This window comes from Sus scrofa, chromosome 13 (genome assembly GCF_000003025.6).
Source record: "Sus scrofa isolate TJ Tabasco breed Duroc chromosome 13, Sscrofa11.1, whole genome shotgun sequence".
Lineage (NCBI taxonomy): Eukaryota > Metazoa > Chordata > Mammalia > Artiodactyla > Suidae > Sus > Sus scrofa.
The window spans coordinates 122,225,447-122,249,935 of NC_010455.5; the positions used below are offsets into that span (position 1 = coordinate 122,225,447).

At 55.8% G+C, this 24,489-nt stretch overlaps 2 protein-coding genes across 11 annotated transcripts; one reads left to right on the forward strand and one right to left on the reverse strand.

Annotated features, from left to right (window-relative positions):
* Window positions 73-9,364, forward strand: FAM131A (family with sequence similarity 131 member A). Of its 4 annotated transcripts, XM_005670026.3 has the most exons (7): window positions 73-712; window positions 2,141-2,201; window positions 3,204-3,346; window positions 5,518-5,611; window positions 5,861-6,043; window positions 6,227-6,343; window positions 7,643-9,364. In XM_005670026.3, exons 4-7 carry the CDS (start codon window positions 5,542-5,544, stop codon window positions 8,116-8,118), a joined length of 846 nt encoding a protein of 281 aa, XP_005670083.1. In that variant the 5' UTR covers window positions 73-712; window positions 2,141-2,201; window positions 3,204-3,346; window positions 5,518-5,541; the 3' UTR covers window positions 8,119-9,364. The 4 variants fall into 4 exon arrangements, with proteins under 4 accessions (XP_005670083.1, XP_005670082.3, NP_001230288.1 ...); XM_005670025.3 differs by lacking the exon at window positions 2,141-2,201 and having other exon boundaries at window positions 7,643-9,356; NM_001243359.1 differs by lacking the exons at window positions 73-712; window positions 2,141-2,201 and adding an exon at window positions 2,429-2,555 and having other exon boundaries at window positions 7,643-9,352.
* CLCN2 (chloride voltage-gated channel 2) lies at window positions 9,285-24,443 on the reverse strand. Of its 7 annotated transcripts, none has more exons than XM_005670042.3 (24): window positions 24,166-24,442; window positions 21,791-21,947; window positions 21,520-21,651; window positions 21,032-21,160; window positions 20,812-20,945; window positions 20,633-20,710; window positions 20,467-20,545; window positions 20,245-20,370; window positions 20,064-20,148; window positions 19,552-19,653; window positions 18,322-18,406; window positions 18,028-18,183; window positions 17,572-17,641; window positions 17,224-17,334; window positions 16,784-16,997; window positions 16,335-16,468; window positions 15,930-16,102; window positions 15,695-15,809; window positions 15,396-15,469; window positions 15,102-15,161; window positions 14,920-14,958; window positions 14,633-14,737; window positions 10,028-10,114; window positions 9,285-9,875 (listed from the first exon to the last, which is right to left on the reverse strand). In XM_005670042.3, the coding sequence occupies exons 1-24, from the start codon at window positions 24,241-24,243 to the stop codon at window positions 9,681-9,683; spliced, it is 2,718 nt and encodes a 905-aa protein (XP_005670099.1). In that variant the 5' UTR covers window positions 24,244-24,442; the 3' UTR covers window positions 9,285-9,680. The 7 variants fall into 7 exon arrangements, with proteins under 7 accessions (XP_005670099.1, XP_013837710.1, XP_020925609.1 ...); XM_013982256.2 differs by having other exon boundaries at window positions 15,102-15,173; XM_021069950.1 differs by lacking the exon at window positions 18,028-18,183 and having other exon boundaries at window positions 15,102-15,173; window positions 24,166-24,443.

Here is a 24,489-nt window from a genome sequence, read left to right on the forward strand (position 1 = left end):
CGTAGCACTGTTCCCTGAAACTTGGCACCCCCTCTTGCCTCTTCCCCTGTCCATGATTGCAAGGGCTAGGAAATCAAAGTGGACGTGGTGGGGGTTCCTTGCTGAGGGGAGAAGGGGAACACAGGTGTGAAGTACTAGACAGAACACACTTCCTGGTCTTGGTCTCCTATCAAAATGTGATGCAGACCCCAGTGTGTGGAGGAAGCCTTGGTTTTGGAGGTGTTTATAGCCGAAGCCCTCTGGCTTTGAGGTCTCATCTATAAAATGAGGGGCCTGGATGCACCGACGGCTTCTGACCCCATGCAGTTTGACTGGCAGCCTGGATTCTGTGAGTCTATCCAAACCTGCCGGTCTCCACCTTCCCCTGCCTTTGGGTCTGGAAGCAGCAGACGAGCGTTTTTTTTTTTTGCTGAGGGACTCTGCCCCAGGCAGCCTCTGCGTGGCTGTGACGTAGGCTCCGCCCCGCCTTCTTTGGGTAGTGACGTGAAGGCCACGCCCCCACACTTACGTCACTGGCCCGGTTCCCTCTCCCGGGAGCGTTGGCGGACGAGCGGCTCCCACCCCCTCCCCTCTCACCGACTCTTCCCCTCCCCGGTGCGGCGACCGCGGCCCGACCCTCTGCAAGGCGATGGCCCGGGCCCCGAGTGCGGGCTAGCGTGCCTAGGTACCCCGGCCATGGGCTGTATTGGCTCTCGGAGCCCGGCGGGTCAGGGTAAGAGGCAGAGGCCGGTGTTGGGGAGCCTGGCTGCGGCTGGGGGCGGAGGGTGCGGGCCGTTGGGGAGGGGGGGCCTGAGGAGGGGGCCGGTGTTGGGAGAGGGAGGAGCCTGCACTGGGGAGGCGGGCCGGCAAGAGGAGGGAGCGGCCCGAGCGGGGAGGGGGCTAAACTGAGTCGGGCTCGCTCCAAAGGCCTTCTTGCCTCTGGGCTTTGCAGGGTGGACTTGTGGTCTTTCTGTCTGCATTCCCACTGCTGAGGGTGGCAGGAGGCGCACAGCTTAAGGGAGGGGCTGGTTAACCTTCTTCAGCCCGTGGCTACTGCCCTTGCACGCCCACTCACAGTCACCCCCCTCTGCCTACACCTCTTCTCTCAGTCCTGGGAGTGGCCCTATGCTGGGAACCTGCCTTAGCAGTGTCCCAGCCCCCTTCAGGAGGTAGCTTGCAAATGCTGGCCAAGCATCCTTCCACGGAGTTTTTGGCTTCATTACCTCCTTCAGAGTCTGCCGGTTGATGAAGGCGACCGCAGCCCCACTGGGGGCACCTGTGAGCACCTGATCACCTCTCACTTCTTAAAACTGTTTTAGTTCTTTACCCTACTCTCACCAAAAAACATCACCATACCCTATGGAGGGAAATAGGAGCCCAGAGAGAGGCCATCAGGGCATCCTTCCCACAACTGCTAATCCCTGCTTGGACCTTGGTTCCCATGAATGGTGGTGCACACAGGGGCCTGCCTGGCCTTAATTCTGTGTGTCTGAGGTGGGCCAGCCTGCTTTACTCTAGTGTCGTGGATTTCCCCAAGTTCAAGGCCAGGCAGGAACTTGTGATGATTAGGGCTGGGTTTGGAATGGGTCCTGGGCTTTCAGGGCAGGTGGTCAGTCACACAGGCCTTGGTATGGTTGTTACTTGAGGTTCTTTGGCCCTGAGACATTAGCTGAGATTTGTTCTTTTTTTTTTTTAAAAAAAAAAAGGTTTTTATGGTCGGACCAGCTGCACATGGAAGTTCCTGGGCCAGAGGTTGAATCCAAGCTGCATCTGCAACCTACCCTGCAGGTGCAGCAAAGCTGCATACTTTAACCCACTGGGCTGGGGATCGAACCCATGTGTCCACAGCAACCCAAGCCGCTGCAGTCAGATTCTTAACCCACTGTGCGGGTGGGAACTCCTGAGATTTACGCTGTACTTGAGTTCCCATGAGGAATTCTGGGATTTGTAGTCCTAAATTAATCTCCTGACTTTTGAAGCTGAGAAGCAGCAGGCTGCTCTGATCCTTCTGGTCCTGCTAAGGCTTGGAGTTCAGGAAGTCATTCTCTCCTGTAGTCAGGAGAGCTTCGCTGGCCTCATGACTGGCCTTGAGAGCCCTGATTAGGTACCAGCTAGGGGCCAGGGATGGCCTGTAACTTTGTGTCTTCCTTCTGGTTGGTAGCATTTCTGGGGACCACCAGCTGGCTGAAGCTCAGGGACAGAGACGGCTGCTCCAGCTAAAGGTCAGTTGTGATGTACATTGCCTGTTGGCATTGTCTAAGGGATGGGTCTCCTCTCTCAGCTCCCTGAGCTCCAGAGAGCTCGGCTGGGCCCCAGCACTCCCACCTCCTCAAAGCCATGAGGCAGAAGTGTTCTCCTTATGTGACTAGGCACAGGTTCCAAGTGGGGAGGGGACTGGCTCAGCATCCGGAGCCAAAATAGGAATAGAACTGGGAGCTGAGCCTGGAGCTGTTCTGGGCTTTTGGTTCTCTGCATCAACACAGCCAGCATGCCTATGATTTCTGTGCTGGGCAAAATGTTTCTGTGGCAGCGTGAAGGGCCTGGAGGACGATGGACTTGTCAGACAAGTCGCAGAGGTGAGACTGGAGACATAGATATGATTTGGGAGGTGATGGGAAGCTGAGGAGTAGGGTGCTCAGGTGGCAAGAGGAAAATTACTCTGGTTGAGATATTGGGAACCAGGCTAAACAGGAACAATGAGGCTGGGGCTGGACAAGGCATCTGGAAAAAGCCTTAGGGGACTGGGGCAAAGGTCAAAAAAAAAAAATCACTGGTTTATCAGAAAAGAAGAGTAAAGAGCTCATGCAAACTGAGGCTGGTGAGAGGAAAAGAACCAAAGCAAGGCTGCAAAGCTCCCAAGGTGACTGTGGGGAGGAGGCGACGGTGGTAGTGGAAGAATGTGGTATGCTTTCCAGGAGGGGCTGAGAAACCCAAGAAAATTCAGAATTTGTCAAAGTTTAGGTTTCATACCTAGGGTTTTGGTGGCAGAACATATCTTGAGGAGGACAGTGGGGAGTGGCTGCCATAAAATGGCCCCAGAGGCTTGAAGGTCAGGGCAAGGCTGTGGGATAGGGGCTTTCAGACTTGTGGTGAGCACCAGGTGGGTCCTTATATCTGGGAGGTGGGGGAAGCGGTGAGGAGAAATGATATGGCAACATCTGATGAAAATGGGGACCTTGGCAGAAGTGGGAGCCCAGCTGAAAAGTCTTTTCCCCAACCCTCAGTGGCCTCGGACCCGGCTTGGGCTGTGGAGTGGATCGAACTTCCTCGGGGCCTCTCTCTATCTTCCTTGGGATCTGCTCGGACCCTCCGAGGCTGGAGCCGGTCCTCTCGCCCTTCTTCCGTGGACAGCCAGGACTTGCCGGAGGTGCTGGGCCCCTGTGTTGGGAGGGGGACGGGGACCCGCATCCACGTGAAGGGGATTTGTGTGCCCCACCTCCGCTTCCCCAGCCTGCTTCTGGCTCCCTTTTCCTGCTAGCGGAGGCGCTATCCGGCTTTGGCGGGGGGTGGGGGGGGCAATGCCGCCCCCGCACCGGTCTGCTCCGCTCGGCTTCGTGCCAGTCGGCGGGCTTGCTTGCGCCTTGGGCCCTGACGTCAGCGCATCCCAGGCCGTATCCCAGGAGACCCTGTTGCATGGTGATGGGTTGCCAGGGAGACATACACCTTTTCTCTGGGCCTGGGACGCAGCTGCGCAGAGCGCAGGCAAGGATGGCAGTGGCTGGGGGAAGTGATGGGAGGGAGGGAGAGCAAGCTAGGAAACACCCAGCAGGTGCTCCTCCTCCCAGGCCTGGCCAGAAGCTGCCTGCGCCACCCTGGGGGCCCTGTCAGCCAGGTACTGAAGGGGAGGGACAGTGGGTGGGCCTGAGGTCGAGGGGCAGGTGGAGTCCCTTTTCTGAGGGTGGGAAGGTGATATGGGAGAGCCTAGGCAGTGCTGGGGAAGGGGCGTGTCCTGATTTCGTTCATTCATTGAGGAAAATGTTTGCCTGGACTGCCAAGGAGCACTGAGGCAGCTGCTGGGTGGAGGTAGGAACCAAGGTGAACCAAGCCTTGCCATCCCAAGATCCCGCAGGAGAGATTCAAGGGCACTGCTGGGGTGGGGTTGCAGGTATCCAAGACAGAGAAACTGTGGACTGAAGCCTTAAAAGGTAGGGGTGTTTTGTTAGGCAAGGACAGTATTCTTAGCCTAGGAGAAAGCTGAGTTCCTTTGCCTGGAGGCGGGTGGAGGTTGGGGGCTGCTTGTTGACAGGGGAGGTGGAGAGGTGGGCTTTTATTGGGCAGAGGAGGTCAGTGGTGAATTCCAAGCAGGCCTGGAGAGGCCGAGGCCTCACCGAGTGGGTTCCTTCAGTGCCTGACTGTGAAGCTTGCAGCTTATTGGGCATTGGAGGAACCCAGAAAAGATCCTAAATAGGGACGTGTTGTTACCAGTTGCACTCCAGGGAAATTATTTTTTTACATTTATACTCTGCCTCGTTCATTCAGCCTATGTATTTTGAGAGACCACTCTACCATCACTGTGTTAAACACAAGGCTGCAACAGTGACCAAAAGAGACTGAATTCCTGAAAGAGTTAAAAGACCAACAAGAAGTAAGGAAACACACAAAATAGACCATAATGACACAGAGAGGGTACGCTGATAGAGGATGGTGACTTGTTACAGACCACAGAAGAAGAATGGACAACTGGTAGGCTGGCCAGGAGGGTTCTCTGAGGGAGTGTTATTTCAGCCAAAACCCAAAAGATGAGAAAGAGCCAGATGATCATGGGAAGAGGGGAGGGGAACACTTACCCAACATTCTGGGCTGAGAAAACAGCACGGAATTGGAGCCTGGGGGACAACCACTTGCACTAATCTGGGTAAAGGGCACTGAGGGCTTGCTCTTGAGGAAGAGCAGTGGCGGCGGGAGTAGAAGCAGGGAGGGTAGTATAAAAGGCACTTGGGAGGTGGAATCAGTAGGTCTTCACAACAGGTGCAGGTCAGCAAGGCTTAGGGGAGAACTGATGGCAATGCTGAGGTTTGGAGCCAGGCTGAATGGGAGAGTGGCAGGGTGATGCGAAGTAAGGAAGTCTGGAAGCAGGGCCAGATGTGGGGAGAAGGTGTTGGGCTTGGTTTTTGTCATGCTCAGTTGGTGGCCCTAGTAGGCTCTAGAAATAGCTAGAATGGGGTTCTGAAAACTGAGAGGAGGGAGAGGGACAAGGGGGAGAGGACCTGGAGGAAGTGTCCGATGCCATTCCCTTCTCTCTTCCTCTTCTCCTCCAAGGCCCTACTCCATTTACTTCCAGCCTGCTGCCTTCCCCTCTGCAAGCTGAGACGTGGCGGGTTAGCAGCAGCTCTGCTCCTTGGGGCCTGCCGGAGTCTCTGTTGCTTCCTGGGAGGACACAGTTTGCTGATCCTGGCTTCTTACTCTCTTACATGTCCCAGCAGCCACTGGGACATAAGTGCTGCCCTAGCATCTCTTCCCAGCTCCCATATCCCCTTGATGCCTTGGGTGGAGTGTGGGCATGCGGGGGGCACTTACCCTCTGCTGCTGTCCCCCAAGGTGAATGTTGGAGACACAGTCGCGATGCTGCCCAAGTCCCGGAGAGCCCTAACTATCCAGGAGATTGCTGCGCTGGCCAGATCCTCCCTGCATGGTAGGCATGCCCTCCCATGCCTCTGGCCATTTGCTCCTTTCCTCTCTCTTTTGCACATGCCCTTGGGGACTGTTTCCTGTGAGCTCTTGCTGGGATCACCCTTTCACTCCCTTTTTCAGATGAGTCCCATGCCCTTTCTTCCACCCAAAGGCACATGTGGTCCCTAACCACCGCCACCCTTCCACTTCCCTCCCAGGTGCTCCCTGGCCTGGGCCCTTACCAAGTTCTCTCACTCTGCCCCGCCTCCAGGTATTTCCCAGGTGGTGAAGGACCACGTGACCAAGCCCACTGCTATGGCCCAGGGCCGAGTGGCTCACCTCATTGAGTGGAAGGGCTGGAGCAAGCCCAGTGACTCTCCCACAGCCCTGGAATCAGCCTTTTCCTCCTATTCGGACCTCAGTGAGGGTGAACAAGAGGCTCGCTTTGCAGCAGGTAGGTACAGAAAGAGGGTCAAGCCACCCATCTGTCATAGGGATGCTTGCACTCATCTCTTCAGGCCTGATGTGGGGGTCGGAGTCTTTCTATACCCCTGTGTCTTCCCTTCTGTGTGTCCAAGCTGAGCCCTAGTCTTCACACGCCCTCTCTGCTAAATGAATTCTGTGCCCTTCCTGTCAGGAGTGGCCGAGCAGTTTGCCATTGCAGAAGCCAAGCTCCGGGCATGGTCTTCGGTGGATGGTGAGGACTCCACCGATGAATCCTATGATGAGGACTTTGTTGGGGGAACTGACTCAGGTGAGGGGACATCTCCTGCTAGTGCTGCCACCTGGGCTGGAACTGCCTGATAGGCCTTGTGGTTCAGAGCTCAGCCTTAGTTTTGGTAGGGGAGATCCAGAATGTCCTCAGCTTGCGGAAGAGGAGAGGGACAGGCTCTGTCCAGGCGGTCCTTGACATTCCAGGGTGGGTTGTCCACTGGGTGGGCAATCAGCAATTGGAAATAGAGTGCTTCCTTTCCCACAGGCACTGAGCCTTCTCTGCCTATTTGTGCAGTTGTGCCTTGCAGTCCTCCACAAGAAAAATCCCAGAGACCTCAGCAATACCTTCTGTGGGGCTGATCTCTGGGAGGATCTGTGCCTTACCTTTCTCAAGGCAGCCTTCTGGCAGCACAGAGGAGGCACAGTGCAGCAGCACATAGCTCATCACAGGGCTGGGGCCCAGGCAAACAGGAAGGCTTGCTGGGCTTGGGCCACCTACAGGGCTGCTGGCTTCAGCTCAGCATCCTTGCCTTCCAGCCGAGGCCTGCCTGTGGGCCATTCTCTGGGCTGGGGCTTGCAGAGAGGACCCCGTGGGGGCCGTGCAGCTGTGCAAAGGCCCTCCTTTCATCTTCCACTCTTTGAACCACATGGCTGACTTTCTCTGTAGCTTCTGGGTTCAAGCCTCACAGGCTCTCCCCCACCCCCCTCTTCGCCTTTGAAGATTGCCTCCACCCACCCTGACCCCTCCAGCTAATTAACAAGTTCTCCAAGGTGGGTGATACATTAGAGCCCATTGGAGACTGCTGCTGTGGTCTGGAGGGGACTGATTTGGATGTATGAGGCTAAGATGAAGCCCTAAACCACAATCGGTTTTGTTTTGACTTCTAGGCCTGCTTTGATCCCTAGTATAATGATAATAACTAACATTTATCCAAGGCCACTAGTAGCCCGTGTGGAATCTTTGTGCAAATTAGAAAAAGACTCCCCCTTTTCTGGTGGGCATAGCCCCCTGCTAGGGAATGTTGCTTGGTGAGCAGTGTGGGCTGAATTTCAGCCCTCAGTCACCGCCTTGGCAGGCTGCTCTCGTGCAGTGAACAACCTGCATGACCATGGATGTCATCCCTGTATTTATTGCTTTCTTACTTGGTGCCAGACTCTGTTGTTCTCTCAACAACCATGTAACACTGGAAACCCCATTTCACCTTCAAAGAGACCGAGGCACTGAGGGGTTAGGTGACTTGCTCCAAGGTTCCTAGGCTCCTATGAGGGTGGAGCGAGGAGGACAGTTGGCCAATTGAAATGAGGCCAGCAGGGCTGTCTTCTTTCTCTCCCCTTGCAGACCTGGCTGGGCAGCTGCCCCTGGGGCCCCACCTCCAGGACCTCTTCACTGGCCACCGGTTCTCCCGGCCTATGCGCCAGGGCTCCGTGGAACCTGAGAGCGACTGCTCGCAGACCGTGTCCCCAGAGACCCTGTGCTCCAGTCTGTGCAGCCTGGAGGACGGGTTGCTGGGCTCCCCAGCCCGCCTGGCTTCCCAGCTGCTGGGCGACGAGCTGCTCCTCGCCAAACTGCCCCCCAGCCGGGAAAGTGCCTTCCGCAGCCTGGGCCCATTGGAGGCCCAGGACTCGCTCTACAACTCGCCCCTCACAGAGTCCTGCCTTTCTCCCGCCGAGGAGGAGCCAGCCCCCTGCAAGGACTGCCAGCCGCTCTGCCCGCCGCCAGCGGGCAGCTGGGAACGGCAGCGGCAAGCCTCTGACGTAGCTTCTTCTGGGGTGGTGTCCTTAGACGAGGATGAGGTGGAGCCAGAGGAACAGTGACCCAAATCATGCCCGGTGGTGGCATGTGTCCCCTGGCTGCTGCTGGGGGCAGAGCCTCTGCCCAGGCACGGGCGAGGCTTCCAGCAGAGCTCCACAGCCTGGAGGGCTCCTGGGAGCACTCACTTCTTCGTTGTGTGTTTGCATGAAAGTGTTCAGAGGAGGCAGGGGCCAGGCTGGGGGCGCATGTCCTGCCCCCACTCCGGGGGTTTGCCGGGGGTTGCCCGGGGCCCCTGGGGCATGGCTACAGCTGTGGCAGACAGTGATGTTCATGTTCTTCAATCAAAAACACCACATACACATTTCCTCCTCGGGTGATGTGAACCCCTAAGGGGGTGGCTGTGACTGGGCTGTGTGGGGTAGAGTGGGAGGGAGACCTGCCTCCCCCGCCCTCCACCGCTTCTCTCTTCTCCGCTTTTCTCCTCACCTCTGAGTCCATGTGCAGTGCTTGACAGAATCACCCCTGCCCAGGGGGCTGGCTCTGGCCCTCCTGGATCCTCTGGATTGAGCCGTCCCCCAAGGGCCCCTTGCCCAGCTGGGCTCATGCTGTGCTTCACCTCTCCATCGTCTCTAAATCTTGTTTTTCCTAAAGAGGGGTTTTGGTCTGTTCTTTCAGTCGGATCTTCTCTGGGAGGCATCAGGGCGACGAAAGCCTGTATTCTTGGCCCTTTTCCTGCCCCCCCAGGGACTGGGCCCTGGAGGCTCCCAGCCCGTGGCTGCCCCATTCACTCAGAGTTCTCTTTGGAGTAGAATTGGAGGGAGGGGTGGCCCTGATTACCACAGAGCTGTGATTTGGATGTTCTTCCAGAGAGGGCCACAAGGGGGCCACATGGTGGCCGGGCAGTTGTCTGCAGGAATTGTGCCAAGGAGTGACAGTCATGAGGGAGCTCTCAGTGGGGAGGAAAGAGGGTGGTGCCTTTCTTGGCTGAATGAAAGGCCAAAGCTACCTTACTGGGGGCCTGCACCCCAGCCAGGGTGCTGGTGAGCAAGCAGTGGCAGCCTCAGCAGATCCTGCATTCCATGGACAGCAGGCTCTGGAGTTTTATGGCCATGGGGTGGGGCAGGGGGAGGGGTGTGTGTGTGGCTGCTGAATTTGGCGCCTCGTAAGCTTTAGCAGTTGAGAGGGCCCAAGGTAAGAACAGAGCTGATGGGCAGAGGCATTCTATATATAAGTGGCTCATTAGGTGTTTATTTTGTTCTATTTAAGAATTTGTTTTATTAAATTAATATAAAAATCTTTGTAAATCTCTATATACATCTGGTCATTGGAGGTTCCAGTATAAACCCATCTTAGTCCTACCCCTTCCCCCATCACAAGGGGAGCAGGGGTCAAGCAACTCCACTCCCATCCTACCAGGGCAGTGCTCATCTTTCTGCCTTTAGAACACTTGCTGCAGGTGGGCACTGGATCAGATTCCAGGTAGGATGAGCCAGGAGAAGCTAGCACTCCAGGTCTGGAAGTGGGGCTGGAGCTCCTGCCTTCCCAAGGCAGAAGGAATAGGAGAGCTGCAAGATCTGGGCCAACAGCCATGACCACCGCCATCCAGGGCTGTCCCTCAAGGGGATCACTGGCACTTGTCGTCGCTGTCAGAAGGGCTGCCCTCCCGAGGGAGGCCGTGGCGAGAGCGGGGCCCCCAGAGTGCATGCACCTCGGTGGTCTCCGTGTCACTGCTGCTGGTGGCGCTGTCACGGAAGCTGGCAAGGGGCGGCCGGACTTTCACACCCTGTGCTGTCACAGAGCCCTCGATAGCTTTCCGGAGCTGGAAAGGTGAGAGGGTCGGATGTGTGGACTCAAGCTGGTCGGATGTGTGGACTCAAGCTCCCTGCCCAGACTCCTCCCCAGGTGAACTGGACATAAGCCTCTGTGCCTTTTTGGAAGTGGAAGTGGCTTTGATGGCCACTATCATCTCACCTCCTTTAGGGTGACAATTCCAATGAGTCTGCCAATACTGGTGACATAAGCATGGTCCACTCCCAGCAGTGAGAAGATGGTGTGAGTCTGTGGGATGGGGAGAAAACACATTGGTCTTGAGGTGTGAGGGGACAGCTCTAGATGACAGGCCAGAGGGACCCAGAACAAGGTGGTAGTGGGGAGTAGAGGGGTGCTATGGATGGTGAGGGGAAGGGGACAGGACCTCTAGAGGAAGATGAAGAAGAATGAGAATGTTTCTGTATCTAGGCCTCAGAAAATTGACAGTGGGAATCTTTATGTTGCTTATGTTGAGGAAGCAGTGGATGGGGGATGGCTTCTTTGTCTCACGTTAGAGAGGAGGACAGAGGAGAGAACAACTGTTCAAGTACGACACGTGGTAGGTAATTTGCCAGGCACCGGGCTATGTCTTTTATACATTAGCATTTAATTTCACTAGTGTCCTGAGGCAGCATGAGGCTCAGAGCTAAAGTGCTCAGGGGCATGAGCAAGAAGTGGCCTTGCTGCTCCCAGGCCACTTTTCATCACACTATAGGAGGAAGCAGAGCTCCAGTTGTCCTGTGCAGCTGTCTGATTAGTCATGGACATATTCAGGACAGAGGCTCCACAGGCACCCCACTCCCTCTTAGGGGTACTGGCCCTGAATCCCCTGCCTCTAACTCATCTCCATGGCTGACACAGTCTTCCCTCACTGGCTGGCTGGTTTGGGTGCCCCTTTACCCTTGCTCTGATACTCTAGTTTTGGTCTGCAGCAGTTTTGGCCTACATCCCTCATAGACTGCCTTTTCTGGGGCCCAAGCAGCATCTGGGTCCTTCTGAGATGTAGCTTACAGTCCAACAGTCACTCCTATCCCCTTGTGTTTTTCTTGTTTTGGGCCCTCCCCCAAGCTTCTAAATCAGAAATTGTCAGCCAGTTCCCCTTGTGCTCTAAGTGGATTTTCTTGGGCCAGCTGTCTTGAAAAACACTACTGACTCAGCAGTTCCTGAAATTTTTGGCCTTTTTTTTCTTCTTCTCTGGCTGTACTCTCAGCATATGGAAGTTCCTGGGCAAGGGATTGAATCCAAGCCGCAGCTGCGACCTACACCACAATGCCAGATCTTTAACCACTGCGCTGGGCCGGGGATCGAACCCATGTCACCACAGAGACAACACCAGATCCTTAACCCACTGTGCCACAGCAGGAACTCCTGGCCTATTGTTTTTAATCTCACAATTTTGAGTTTACTCAGTACTCATTCTAGTCATCTTAACATTTTAAAAATCTTTTCTTGGATGGTCCCTTGTAGTGCAGCAGGTTAAGGATCTGATGCTGCAGCTGAGATGCAGGCCACAACTACAGTGCAGGTTGAATCCCTGACCCAGGAACCTCCACATGCTACAGGTGTGGCCAAGAAAAAAGGTTTTCTTATCCAGTTGCTAAATTATTTAGGAGAGGACTTCCAGAACTTCCCTCACTTTCTCCGTCTAAGACATGACAGTATTTATAAAAGGAACTGGAAGTTCAGTTTTAGCATAAGCTTTTCCGATAACTATGTCATAACTGTAATGTTATCAAGTTCTTCCTCATGTCTAACTTGAATCCCATGAGCTACAAGTTATCTTTAATTTCTTTATCTGACTTTGGAGGGAAACATATCATTGTTAGAACATTTCTGGTTCCAAAAATCCCTTAGCCTTGCTTGCTTATGGTTTAATAGTCCCTCTCATCTCCCAAGGATCCTATTAAATAAGTTCCCCCTGACTTTCTGTTCTCCACAATCCTAATCAGAGCACGCTTCTGGCAGACTATATGCTTTTTAGGTTTGGAAACCACTTGTCCCACTAAACCCTACTGATGTACTTTCCGAATATTCTGGATATTCTCTCCAACTCCCTCACCATCCTCACCAGGACAGGGCTGCAACATTCTAATAGGTTCTGCTTTTAGCCTCCCTTCCCTCCAACTTGGCCCTGCCATTCTAAGAGCTTTCCCACAAATCTGAGTTAGACTCCAGAATCCCTCCCCAAGTCCACTCCAGCCTGTTTTTCCAGCCTCAGATGTCGGGACCCTAGCTTCCAGCCTCACATAATCATCCTTTATTGAAAACACCCATTTCTTCCACACTTCGGCACTTCCCTCATGACACCGTCTTTTAAAGTCCTCTGTTGTGGCTCAGCGGTAATGAACCTGACCAGTATCCGTGAGGATACGGGTTCAATACCTGGCCTCGCTCAGTGGGTTAAGGATCTGGCATTGCCGTGAGCTGTGGTGTAGGTCGCAGATGTGGCTTGGATCCTGAGTTGCTATGGCCATGGTGTAGGCTGGCAGCCGCATGTCTGATCCGACCCCTAGACTGGGACCTTCCATATGCCACACGTGTGGCCCTAAAAAATAAAAAATAAAGTCCCCTGTTGTTCACCTCTCAGTGTAAGTAGTAACAGTAATTCCTAACATATATCACATACTTATTATGTGCCAGGCACTGTTCTGAGTGCTTCAGACCTTATCAACTTTAATCCTCAGAAAACCCTCTGATGTAGGTACCGTGATCCCATTTTACAGCTAAGGAAAGTGAAGCACACAGAGGCTGAGAAATGTGGCAAGGTTAAAAAGCCAGCCACCACGTGGTGGAGTGAAGATTCAGGTTCAGCCCACTGGCCTCCTGTTGACGCTCCAGCTTCCCTCCTCCACCCACAGCTGCTCTGAATGTCCCTATAGGCGGCCCCTGAATGAATGAGGCACTGAACTGGTACAGGGCTGTCCAGCTGCACAACCTTCTGAATGTTCCTTTCCTGGACTTAATTGGGCTACTACTTACTCCTGGCTCCTCAGGCCTGCAAGGACATTCTGAATCCTCATCTTTTATGTTCTTATAGGTTCCAAATCTTTGTACTTTTGTTAGCTGGTACCTCAAAGGCTACTTTTCTTCCTCTTCTGTTTAAGTTTGTAACAAATACCTACTTTGTTCTTTTTCACTCTAATTTAATTAGACACCAGTGAGCCCTTTGGAGGGCCTGCACTTTGGGGGCTTGGGAACAGTGACTTGACAGGGAGAGGGACAGTGTGGCCTTCTGAAAGACTCCTGGGATTGGGGCCAGGAAATCTGGCCTCTGGGCCTGACTGGTGCTATCCTGACTCGGGTAAGTGACCGCCTCACTTCCTCGGTTTCCCCAGGTATTAAATTGGTTAAATCCACAGGCTTTTGGGTCAGACCATCTTGGATTCCAGGCCTGATTCTGCTACTTACTATGACCTTGTGCAACCTGCTTAACCTCTCTGAATCTCAATGTCCTTATCTATAAAAACTGGAGTATCACAATATCCATTTTACAAGGTGGTTGTGAAGATTAAATTAAACATGTGAAGAGCTTAGCCCACTGCCTGGCATACAGCAGGCAGTAAAAAAAAATGCCAGTGTTATCATCATCATGCGATGTTTGAGGATTAAGTAAGATGATGGAAAAGCTTTAGAGTCTTAGGGAAAAGGCTTTAAATAAAAGCCAAATGTATTATTCAGAGGCCTATCTTTTTTTTTTTTTTTTTTTTTTTTAGTGCAACTGCATTGCAGTTCCCCGCCCACTTTGATTCGAGGTCTTCACCCAAAGGCTTATAAGTATCTTCATTACTTTGGCTTTTTGTGGTTTCTGTTCCCTATCTTTCCTGCCCTGGCCCCTGTTGGTCTGTGCTAGGCTGGCTCTTAGGCATAGCCTGCATCTAAGCCAGCTGCCCAAGCTGCAGACCTTGGGAGTTCCCCCCTTTCCTCGTGCCTCAGAGGCTTGCATGTTGAATCTGTCAACAATTTAGCTAAAACCCCCTGGTTTCTGCCCTAGCAGCCTGCTGGGTGTGCCTATACTCCCTGCCTTTACTTAGAGGCCTGGAGATGCCCACTGATGCCAGCCGCCCCATCCTGGGGAGCCTGAGGGGGTCCTCCAAAGAGAGTCCCCATCTCTGTTAGCATCGGCCTCACTCAGCACCAACCTATCCACGCTCCAGTTTTCTCTCCATTTATATGTGATACAGGCTGTCTTGCCCTTCTGCTGAGCTATTTTCCTATGTTCCTACAGTTTTCCTTTGGCCTATATTAAGTCAGACTTTCTGGGGTCTGACATTCCAAGCCCCCCACTAGGCACTTCTCATCTTTGTTTATCTCTTCTCTGCAGTGTCCCCACCCCTACTTGGATGTTTGTTAGCTTGTTTGTTCAATTTTCTTAGCCTGCCTGTTTCTCGCCTGTTTTTTCCAGCATGGGTGTATCAGCCCTGTCGGGCACTGGCAGCCTCCCGCTTAGGTCCGACTCTAGAGGGTCAGAGGCCTTCTGGCTTCCACCCAGCTCAAGCCCTGTCTTTGTTGCTGCTTTGGTCCAGAGTTCCCTGGGGGCAAGCCTGAGCAGGGAAAAATGATGCCTGGCTCCTTCGTAGGCAGGAACAGGCTAAGGAGCCTTGGCTCCAGGCCACCCATCGTCTGTAGCAATGTGTTTGAAAAACAGCTCAGAGCCCACTCTTTGCTGTCTCTTTCTTCCCCACTGGCTTGAGTCCAAACTTGCGGGAGGACCTAGATCCCCACCCTGCACTCCTGAGAGCCCAGGCAGCCCTGGGCCTCTGGCCCTACCTTGTGCAATGAAGTCCGCTCCACCAGCTGGAAGGGGGCAGGGTCAATTTTGCAGTCACTAAAGTTGACAGGCTCATCTAGTTGCTGCTCCTCCCACTCCAGAATCTGAGAGGGAAAGACCAGAAGGATTAAGAAGCAGGTGCCAAGAGCTGCTCTCACCTCCCTGGAAGTTGGCCTGCCCTTTTTCCTACCCCCTCCCACAGGGTCCCTCCCATGGGGACAGCAGCCAAGATGATGACTGAACACACCCAGGAAGAAACAGAGTCCAGAGTCCAGTCACACCTTACCTCCTCAGGGGTCATCTCGCCTTCTAGGTCTGAGTCGCTCTAGGAGAGAGGAAGGAAGGTTGGCAGCCAGAGGCTGGGAGGAGGCGGGTGTATCTCCCCAGTGCAGGGAAAGCTTACCCCACCTAGACCCTGGCTCTCCCTGTCTAGTGCTCTTGAGTTGCGGGAAGAAAGTGAGCACTTACCGCCAAGGAGATTCGGACCCGCTTCAGCTTGCGCTTGTCGCATTTTCCCGACTTCTCCAACTTTGTTAGAGCCAAATCAGAGAGAAGAGGAGTTGATGTTATGGGGAGGAGGGAGGTGAGGGAAAGTGGTGGGGTCAGGAGGAAGGGCACACTGCAGGGACAGAGCTGACATCCAGGAGGGCAGAAGGGCAGGGAGAATGGAGGCAGGCACTGCAGGGTTAACGGAGAGGTGGTCTCAGCGTCAGAGAGAGAGCTGGAAAGAAAGAGCCAGATGGAGAGGCTCCAACCACTCACCTCTGAGGCAGCCTCGGGGGGTGGACTGCCACAGAAGAGGCTTCTGAGGGCGATGCCTGCCTGCTCCACGTTCCCTGTGTTCCCAAACACAAGGCCCCGAGGGCAATGTCATCTTTGCCAGAGAGGACCAGGAGAAGTGACGAGGGCAAGGGGAGAGGTGTCCTGGTTCTACCCTGGGCCCATCCGGGCCACCTTTTTGCCAGGACGTGCTCCAGTAAAAAGGTTGGGCAGGGGCCCTAGTGGGCTCAGGGGTCAGGCCCCAGCCCCGGCCCTGCCATGCTGGCAGGAGATAGGCTCACCTGTGGGACTCTCCTTGAGGTTTGTGGTGCTACTGGAGCCCCTCTTGAGAGCAGGCTTCAGGGGCTTGTGAGTCTCCCCCCGGGCCGCAGGGAAGCCTGGGTCCTCTGTGTTCACCTGCACAGCCAGGAAGGGGTTGGGGAGCCAGTGTCCCTGGACCACCCGATGTCACCCTGCCAATGAGTCCACACAACATTTTGGAGGTCTGCATGCTGCTTTGGAGCTTTTCCCCCTCACCTGGAAGCGGACGGAGGTCTCAGGGCCGGGGGGACTCTCCTGGTCAGAGGGTGAAGAGGTCTGGGCAGCCCGACGCTCCTGCATGTACTGCCGCCTGCGGGCTGGGCTCAGCTGGGCCCCCAGCAATGCCACCACCTGTGAGCGCTCGATGGAGCCCAGGAGGATCATGGACTCTGGATAGAGCAGGTAGGGGACTCAGGAGCTGGGGGTGAGGCCCTCCTACCCCCTGGCCTTCCCTCACACCCCGTGTGGGGCCCTGGACACATGCCTTACATCTGAGGGAAGCCTGGCTGGGATTGCTGGCTTACTGCCCTTGGAACCTAGGAGACTGGCTCCTGCCCCTCGCCCTCCTGAGCCGCAACCCTGGGAGATGACCCTAGCACCTGGGCCCCCTCCTGGTCTCACCAGGGGACTCTACTAGGGCCAACATGCGGCCCTTGGTCCTGTGCAGTGCCAACCGCAGGTCCCGGAAGGTGCAGCTCAGGGCCACGTGGGGAACATCCCGCACCATGATGTCTTCCACTCGCACCCGGTACTGCCTGAGGGCACAGAGAGGTACTTGGTTTGTGGTCAGCAAGGGAAGGGTAGCCCGGAGCACTACAACTCAGGGCCATGAGGAAGGCCCCAGAGCCCAGGGCAGAGAGCCAGGGAGTACCCACAGCCCTGGTTCTATGTAGGTGGGCTAGCCGCTGCTCCCGCAGGGAGGGGACAAGGGTGGCAGTGGCCAAGAGGGAGCAGGATGGCTGGTCTCCCAGCGTCACTGGCGGAGGACCGTGCTGGAGGTGAATTGAGGGGGTCATAGGATGCCTTCTGCCCCTCACCCACAGCCCCCTTTGTCACCCGGTTCTCCGTACTGGTGGCGGCCCCAGCCCAGCTCAGGCAGATAGGGCAGTTTCTTGATCCGGATGATGCTGTCATAGAGTGAGGGCTGCAGGCTCTGAGCAACTGCGTTGGCCAGAATAACGGCGATCATAACAGGCAGGATGTGGGCGATCTGGCCTGTGAGCTCGAACACGATCACGGCCGTGGACACTGTGTGTGTCACTGCTCCTGCCAGCGCAGCCGCCCCTGGGGACAGCCACCCTCAGTCTCCTCAGGGTGCCCAGGCCCCAGATGACCCCCTCTCCCAGCCCTCATAGTTCTGCAGAGGTCCTCAGGGCTGCCCAGTATAATCCTGAGGAGTGGGCTTCTGCATCTGAGGGAAGCCTGCTTTCTGCCAGCAGGGGGCGCCAGAGCCTAGGCCCTGCGGCCCGCCAGGGCTTTATCAAGGCAGACTGGGACCTGGAACACTCACCGACCACTGCATAGCCTCCAGGCACAATCCGGTAAGTGCTGCTGTCTGTGTGAATCCCATCTGGGAACCAGGCGGCCATGCTTTCGCCCACCAGCCGCCCAAATGCTGCTCCTTCAGGGAGGGGTGTGGGAAGAGAAACAGGTAGTGGAGGGGGAGGGCAGGGACACTAGGAAGAGAGAGGGTCAGAGGGTGGGGAAGGGGGCCAGTGGGTCATTCAGTGCAGGGGACTGCCCTGCAGGGGTGGGGATTGGGGCTGGGCTGGACCAAAACCCGCTCCCAGGCAGAGAAGGGATGGCCAGCGGGTGGCCAGAGGGTGCAGGCTGGGAGAACAGGCAGCTGAGGACTCACCAATGACAAAGACAGGCATGAAGGCCCCGCAGGGCACTGGGATGGTAGTGGCCAGTGCAGACATCCAGAACTGCAGGCAGGAGGTCATTCAAACAGGTGGAGGTGCCACCCGGCCCCAGGTGGCCCCCCAGCTCCATCCCGAAGCCTACCTTGCTTATCCATTGGGCACAAGCGTCCCAGCTATCTCGGAATCCCTCAGAGGTGAAGGAAAGGGGAAGGACTCCAGAACCAGGAGACGTGGGTTCAGGTCCTCACTCTGCCATCTAGCTGGGTGACTTTGGGCCAGTTACTTAACCTTGTTGGGCCTCAACTTCCCATCTTTAAAATGGGGATACTAAAAGTACCTTTCTCAGACTATTGTCGTGAGGCTTAAGGAGTTAATGTATGGAGAGTACTTAGAACAGTGCTCATCACCTAGTGGTCCTATTCTGCCTGTACATGTGTGAGGAGCCCCACCTTCATGAGAATGAAGATGACCAGGGTGAGGAAGACATTGGCGCGTGGTGGGCTCCATGCCTGTGAGGTTCCAGGTGGCTCTACCTCCTCCATCAGGCCTTGGCGGACCCATGTCCGGTTGTCAAACAGGGTGACCAGCGTCTCTTTCTGGGAGAGCTATTGGTGAACAGGGTGCCTCAGGCTGGGGGACAGACAAGATGAAGGGCAGGGGCCCACAGGACAGTAGGGGCTGATGGTTTTTAGGAGGGATGCATCCCAAGAGAAAGTACACGTTCCAGTTCTGCCTGGGGTTACCTGTCCAGCCATGAACTGTCCAAAGCCAGGGGGGAAGGTCAGAGTAGAGATGAGCAGGGTCACCAGAGCTGGGAAGAGCAGGCGTCTAGAAAGGTAGGTTTCACAGCATCAAACACCTACTGCATGCAGACTGGTGATAGGCTTGGGTGCCCTCACATATCTCAGGGCTGAGGTCATGGCAGAGCCTTGGCTCTTACATAAAAGAACACAGTTCTTTTTCTTTTTCTTTTTTTTTTTTCTCTTTAGTGCTGCACCCTTGGCATATGGAGGTTCCCAGGCTAGGGGTCCAATCGAGCTGTAGCCACTGGTCTATGCCAGCGCCACAGCAATGCTGGATCCGAGCCACATCTGCGACCTACATCACAGCTCACGGCAATGCCGGATCCTTAACCCACTGAGCGAGGCCAGGGACCGAACCTGAGTCCTCATGGATGCTAGTTTGGGTCATTAACTGCTGAGCACTGACGGGAACTCCCATAAAAGAACACAGTTCTGAGAGAAGGCCCCTTTTGCCATTCATGATAAGACAACCCTGAGGATGATGGCCATCCAAGGTTATAATGAGCCCAGGCTCCTGACTCCCTAAGCAGGTAGCGGCAGCAGAAAACCCATTCCCCCCAGCCCTCTTCAGACACTTTGGAGCCTTGACTCCTCCCCTGCCCTCAGAATGCCTGGCTGAAGGGCGCACTGTGTGAGAGTGTGGAGAAGTTTCTGCCTCTCTCTGTTTCTCTGTGGTACTTAAGAGGTCAGTGTTGGAGGAAGCTGGTGTCACTCATGAAGTTGAAGTTGACTGAAAATGCCAAAAGAGCAGGTTCAGTTGACTGTTCTTTCCCTGAAGGACATTGGTTCCAACAGAAGTCATGGCTCAGGCCTCCCGACTCCCAGTCCTTGCGGTTACAACTGAGAGAGCTGTGCCGAATGGCAGAGGAACTGAGGCTCAAACATTCCCCAGGGAGCACTGCTATCTGGGCCTGGCCAAGGGCCTACAGGAAGCCTTAGTCTTTGATCCAAAAAGCCCTCTGCCACTGACTAAAAATTCAAGTGTCAATTTTCAGGTAATTTAAATAAAAAACAAAAATGTTCAATCGGCCTGGAAAACACTCTTCACAACCAAGTGACTGTTTTTGGACTGGGCCCCTATTTGCCATCTCACCTGTCATCTCCCTCCCACGCCCCCCCCTCCTCCCCTCCCCGGGGCCGTGACCCTCACACAACCCAGAACCAACTCACTTCTTCATGAGGAAACGGTTGATGGTTTTCTGCTTCCGCATCACCTGGACAATCTTACGGTTCAGGTAGACGAAGAGCGCTCCCCCAAAGCCACTAGCGATCCTGGAAAGGGAAGAAGTACTTGGATAAAAGGAGGTCTTCCTGGAGTTCCTGTCGTGGCTCAACGGTTAACAAACCTGACTAGTGTCCATGAGGACACAGGTTCGATCCCTGGCCCCACTAAGTGGGTTAAGAATCCGCTGTTGCTATGAGCTGTGGTGTAGGTCGTAGACACAGCTTGGATCTGGAGTGGCTGTGGCTGTGGGATAGGCTGGCAGCTGTAGCTCTGATTGGACCCCTAGCCTGGGAACCTCCATATGCCCTGGGTGCAGCCCTAAAAAGATAAAAAAAAATAAGTAAATAAATAATAAACTAAAATAAAAAAATAAAGGCTTTGTCATAAAAAAAAAAAGGAGGTCTTCCCTCTTTTACCTTCTCCTCTCTGACCCACCCCAGCTCCCTCAGCTCCTCACCCAATGACAGCAAAGGCTGGCAGCTCCTGGAGGTCAAAGGGGAAGTCAAGCCGGAACCGGGTTTTGAAGAGAGCCGTAATGGTCTCTGTAGGGAAGCAGAGTCACAGAGGGAAGGGGTGTAGCCTTGAGCATCCCCACCTGAGCCATCTCAAGGCTCCCCTCCTGCCCCAGGTCTCCCCACCTTCATCGCGGTTCCAGACTGCCAGCACGCGGAAGATGAAGGCACTGAAGGTGGCAGCAAAGAAGCCGCGCCAGTAGTTACGCACAGCAAAGAAGGTGGAAGTGACCTCGATGCTGAACAGCACGCCTGTGGGGGCAAGGAGAGGGGAGCGCCCCTTGAGGCCTGGGCCTGGCCTATGGCCTCAGACTCAAGGGCAGCGCTGGGGCTGGTCTGACTGCCTACCTCCAATGGGTGCTGCAAAGCAGCAGCCCACTCCCACGGCACAGGCAGCGGCCAGCATCTCTGTGTTGCGGGATTCGTTCTGGCGAGAGTGTGGGGAAAGGCAAGTCAATGTGAGTCCAGCAGCCCACCCGTCCCCTCTGCCTTCCCCACCCAGGGTCCCCCTTACCTCATAGATGCCCCCAAACAAGGAGAGGAACTTGCTGAGGAGGGCAGCGCACATGCTTGCGATATGCACAAAGGGGCCCTGTGGGGTGGGGGCAGGTGGTGACTCAGGTGCACACCCTGACCTTGGCCTGGTTCTCCCTCCATTTGGAGGCTCCTCTTCATCCCCCAACCTGCACCTACCTCTTTGCCAAGGGGCATCCCGCTGCCTAGGGCACAGGTCAGCCCGATGACCTTAGCTACGAAGGTCTTGAGGGTGAGGTATTCCTTCAGCACCACTCCCCGCAAGATGGTCTTCATCTCAGGGATGCCGGACCCTGGAAACCCACAGGCCCGGAACAGTCATTTGATGTGCCCGTTTCAGGAGGTCCCGTTTCCACCCTTCGGTTCTCTCCTAGTGTACCGACAGCCTGAGGAGCCAGGATCTGTGTGAATCCGGCCGAGAAAGTGATGAGGACAACGGGGTAGGTGACCCAGGCCAGGTACTGGAGCAAGATGTTAGTGTTCAAGCCCCGGGACATCCACTGCTGAGCTGTGGAGAGAGGACGTGCCACTGGAGCTCCGATGCACACACATCCAGTCCCTGCCTGGCCAGTGGCCATCCTAATGTGACAAGTTACCCCAGGGAGTGCCGTACAGAACCAGGGTGCGAGGGGTAGGAGGGGGCTAGAGGGCTTTCACTGGGACGGAGGTAAGAGGTAAGAGGGTCAGCTGGATAGGGGAGGCAAGTTGTGGCCCATGGGAGTGGCCGTGACTATGCCTGAAGATGGGACAGTCAGAGTGGCTGGGGGAAGTGGTCAGTGGCCAAGCAGCCAAGACAGTCGGACAAGTGGGGCACAGGGGAAGCAGGTTGGTTCTTCCCAGTCCTCCCCCGCCAGCCCTTGTCCTCACCCTGCAGACAGGCAGCTATGGCATAGTCCATGGCCCAGCTGACCAGCGCCATGAGGAGCCCCAGCAGGACCAGGAAGATCCAGTCTTCACCAACCCTGGACACTAGGAACTTATGGCAGTGTACGGTACAGACTGGGAGCAGGGGAGTAAAGAAGGAGAGGTTGGCACCAAAGTGCTCCTCCCTCCGCCCCCCTCCCCCATGGGCAACTCTAATGGTCTCTGTCCTGCTCGGCACACACAGCCAAGTCCCTCGCCCCAACCCAGGTCTCACTGCGGCATCGGGCGCAACGGCTCTGTCCGTATTCCAGAAGCTCGGGGGGAGCCCGAGGGGAAGGTGGACCCTTCCAGGGCTCGGGCCCTCCCAGGCGGATCCGAGCGGCTTCCTCTTTGGCAAACGCCCCAAGGTCCTGAGTATACCGGCCATACATCTAAGCAATAGGGAGATGGGGGTTAGCAGACATGGGCTGAGAGGGGATGCAGGGAGGGCTCCTGGGGCCTCAACTTTCCTCCCAGCCCCCACATTATATACCCCCTCCTGAATCCACAGTTCCCTTTTTGGCTTGGGGTGTGGGAACAATGCACAGTGCAGACTGTGGGGGCTGTCCTGGCCAGAGTGATGGGGACAGCCAAGGTACAGAGACATAGCTCTGGGGGTGGCAGAATAATTAGTCCTCTTCTCACAGGCCTGGGGAGGGTAGGGGGGAGAAGCACTGAGGCAGAGTGGGAGGGAAGTCTTCAGAGGAGGAAAAGATGGAAAAACCTAAGGCAGTCTGAAAGTGGGAGGAGGGAAGGTCAGAGAATAAGGGATGGTCAAGGGCATGTGAGTAACAATAAAGGCTTCACGGAACTGGGGGCAGCTGAGTTGGGCCTAGGAACAGGCGGGGCCCCAATCCTTATCACGTTCCTGCTGGGCCTCTGGCCTGTGACCCACTCAGCTGCACCCCTCCCACCCACCCTAATCCCCTTGTCCCCATTCTCCACCTCCACCCCCCACCAGCCTGCCAGCCCAGCTGGGAGTGGAAAGTCTCTCTGGGTGGGTGGAGAGTGCTTAGTGGCCTCAGCCCCACTCTGGAGCTACCCTGAGACCAGTGGTGGGTTGGGGGACAGCAGAAGCTGGCGGCTGGGCTGTGACTGTGGATGCTGGGGTGATGGGACGGGACGGGAGAGTGGCTGAGCCATGGCTAGACTTGCCAAGCTGGGCATGTGTTGGGGGGTGGGGAGGAGGAGATTCCGGCTGCCACCCGCAGAGCTTCAGGACACAAAGGGCTCCTGTTGGGGCCGGGGTGGGGGGGGTGAGGGAGGGAAAGATAGAGAGAGAAAGAGAGAGAGGAGAGGGAACCAGAGAGAGGAAGAAGAGGGGAAAAGCGAGGCCAGGGGAGGGGGCAGAGAAGAGAAAGCAGACCAGAGGGGAAGAAGGGAAGAGCAAGGAGAGAAAGTAGCGTCTAAAGAGGCAGACACAGCATAGAAGGGGGAGGTGAGTGTTCGAGAGAAAGACAAAGGATCCGAAGGACAAGGGGGAGACACGGGAGCAGAGAGTGAACTTGACCCTGAGAAGTCATTCCAGAGATAGAGACCCAGGCGAAGGCGATGGAGAGGTGGCTGGTGCCTGGCTTTCTTGACCAATGGCCCATTCTCAGCCTGTGCAGATTGACTGACACTTCTAATCCTATGCAAAGGCTTACCCCTCTACCCTTGCTCCACCCCCACTCTTGCTACCTCTCCCTGTCATCCTGTTTCATCCAGTCACTCTTTCTTGTAACTGGTTCCCTCCCAGTCTCAGTTACAGCCTGGGCCCCATCTTCCTGGAGAGGTTCCTTCCCTGCCTCTTTCCTGGGCAAATTTCAGGCCACAGATAAAAAAGGGGCTTCAGGGCCCACTCCCTTCCCTAGAGTCTGGTTTCCCCCACCCCAGTGACACAAACAGAGGCAAAAGGTTTCTCAAACATTAAGTTACAATGGTGACCAAGAGTCAGCTCCGATCCCAAGGACCCCTGCTTCTCATGATGCCAAGGGATAGCCCTGGAGTGGGTGGGGGCTGGATGCCCAGGGTCAGCATGGACAAAGGTCCCAATTCCCACACCTTTTCCTGCTTGACCCATCCTCCAGTAAAGCTCCAGTAAAGCTCCTGTCCCCCAGGATGGCAGGCCACATTTTTCCAGAAAATTGACTGAGGGGTTCCTCCTGCCAATGTTGGGTTGCCAGCCCCCAGGGGTAAGGGCCGGGTTTGGGTTTCTCCGTCTAGCACAGTGCCATGCACATAGTGGAGACACAAGTGATGTCTTGGATGGCAGAGACAGGAGTACAGAGAGAGTTCAAGGATGTGAGTGGTGCTGGTAAGGGGTAGTGAGGTGCTGAGGCTTGGACCCAGGTGGTGATAGGAGGAGCAAGGAAACGTTGGTGGGGAGAGTAAACGGAAGGACACCTGGGATTAGCACCTGAAGTCCTGTCCTCCGCAGGCCCCCAGCCTCAGCCAGAAACCTGCGTGCAGCCTCCCACCCCCAGCTCCCCAGCCCTCCAGCCTCTCAGGCCCTCGAGCCTCAGTTTCCCCAACTCAGAGGGCTGGGGCAAGGTGAGGGTAGGCCCGACGCGGGGAGAAGGGTAACCAGGAGCAGAGGTCTGGAAGTACACTCCTCAGGGCTCGGCTTACCAGGGTCTGCTCGTACTGCAGCGCCCGCGGCTCCATCCCGTCCTCTGTGGCCGCCGCCGCCGCCGCCGAGGCCGCCATCTCCGCTCACAGCCTTCTGGCCTCCCGCTGCGGCTCGGGGTCTGAACTGGACTCGCCTCCCAGCCCGCGGAGCCCGCGCCCACTCGCGTCCCGTCCCGTCCCCGCAGCCGGGGCGCCGAGTGCAGAGTGCGGCGGGCCCCGGGCGGGCGCCGCCGGCGCAGCCTCCCGCTCGCGTCCCCTCCTCGGCGGGCGGGCCGAGGGCGGTGCCCTCCGTGCTGCTCCGCCCGCCGGCCCATCCACCGGAGC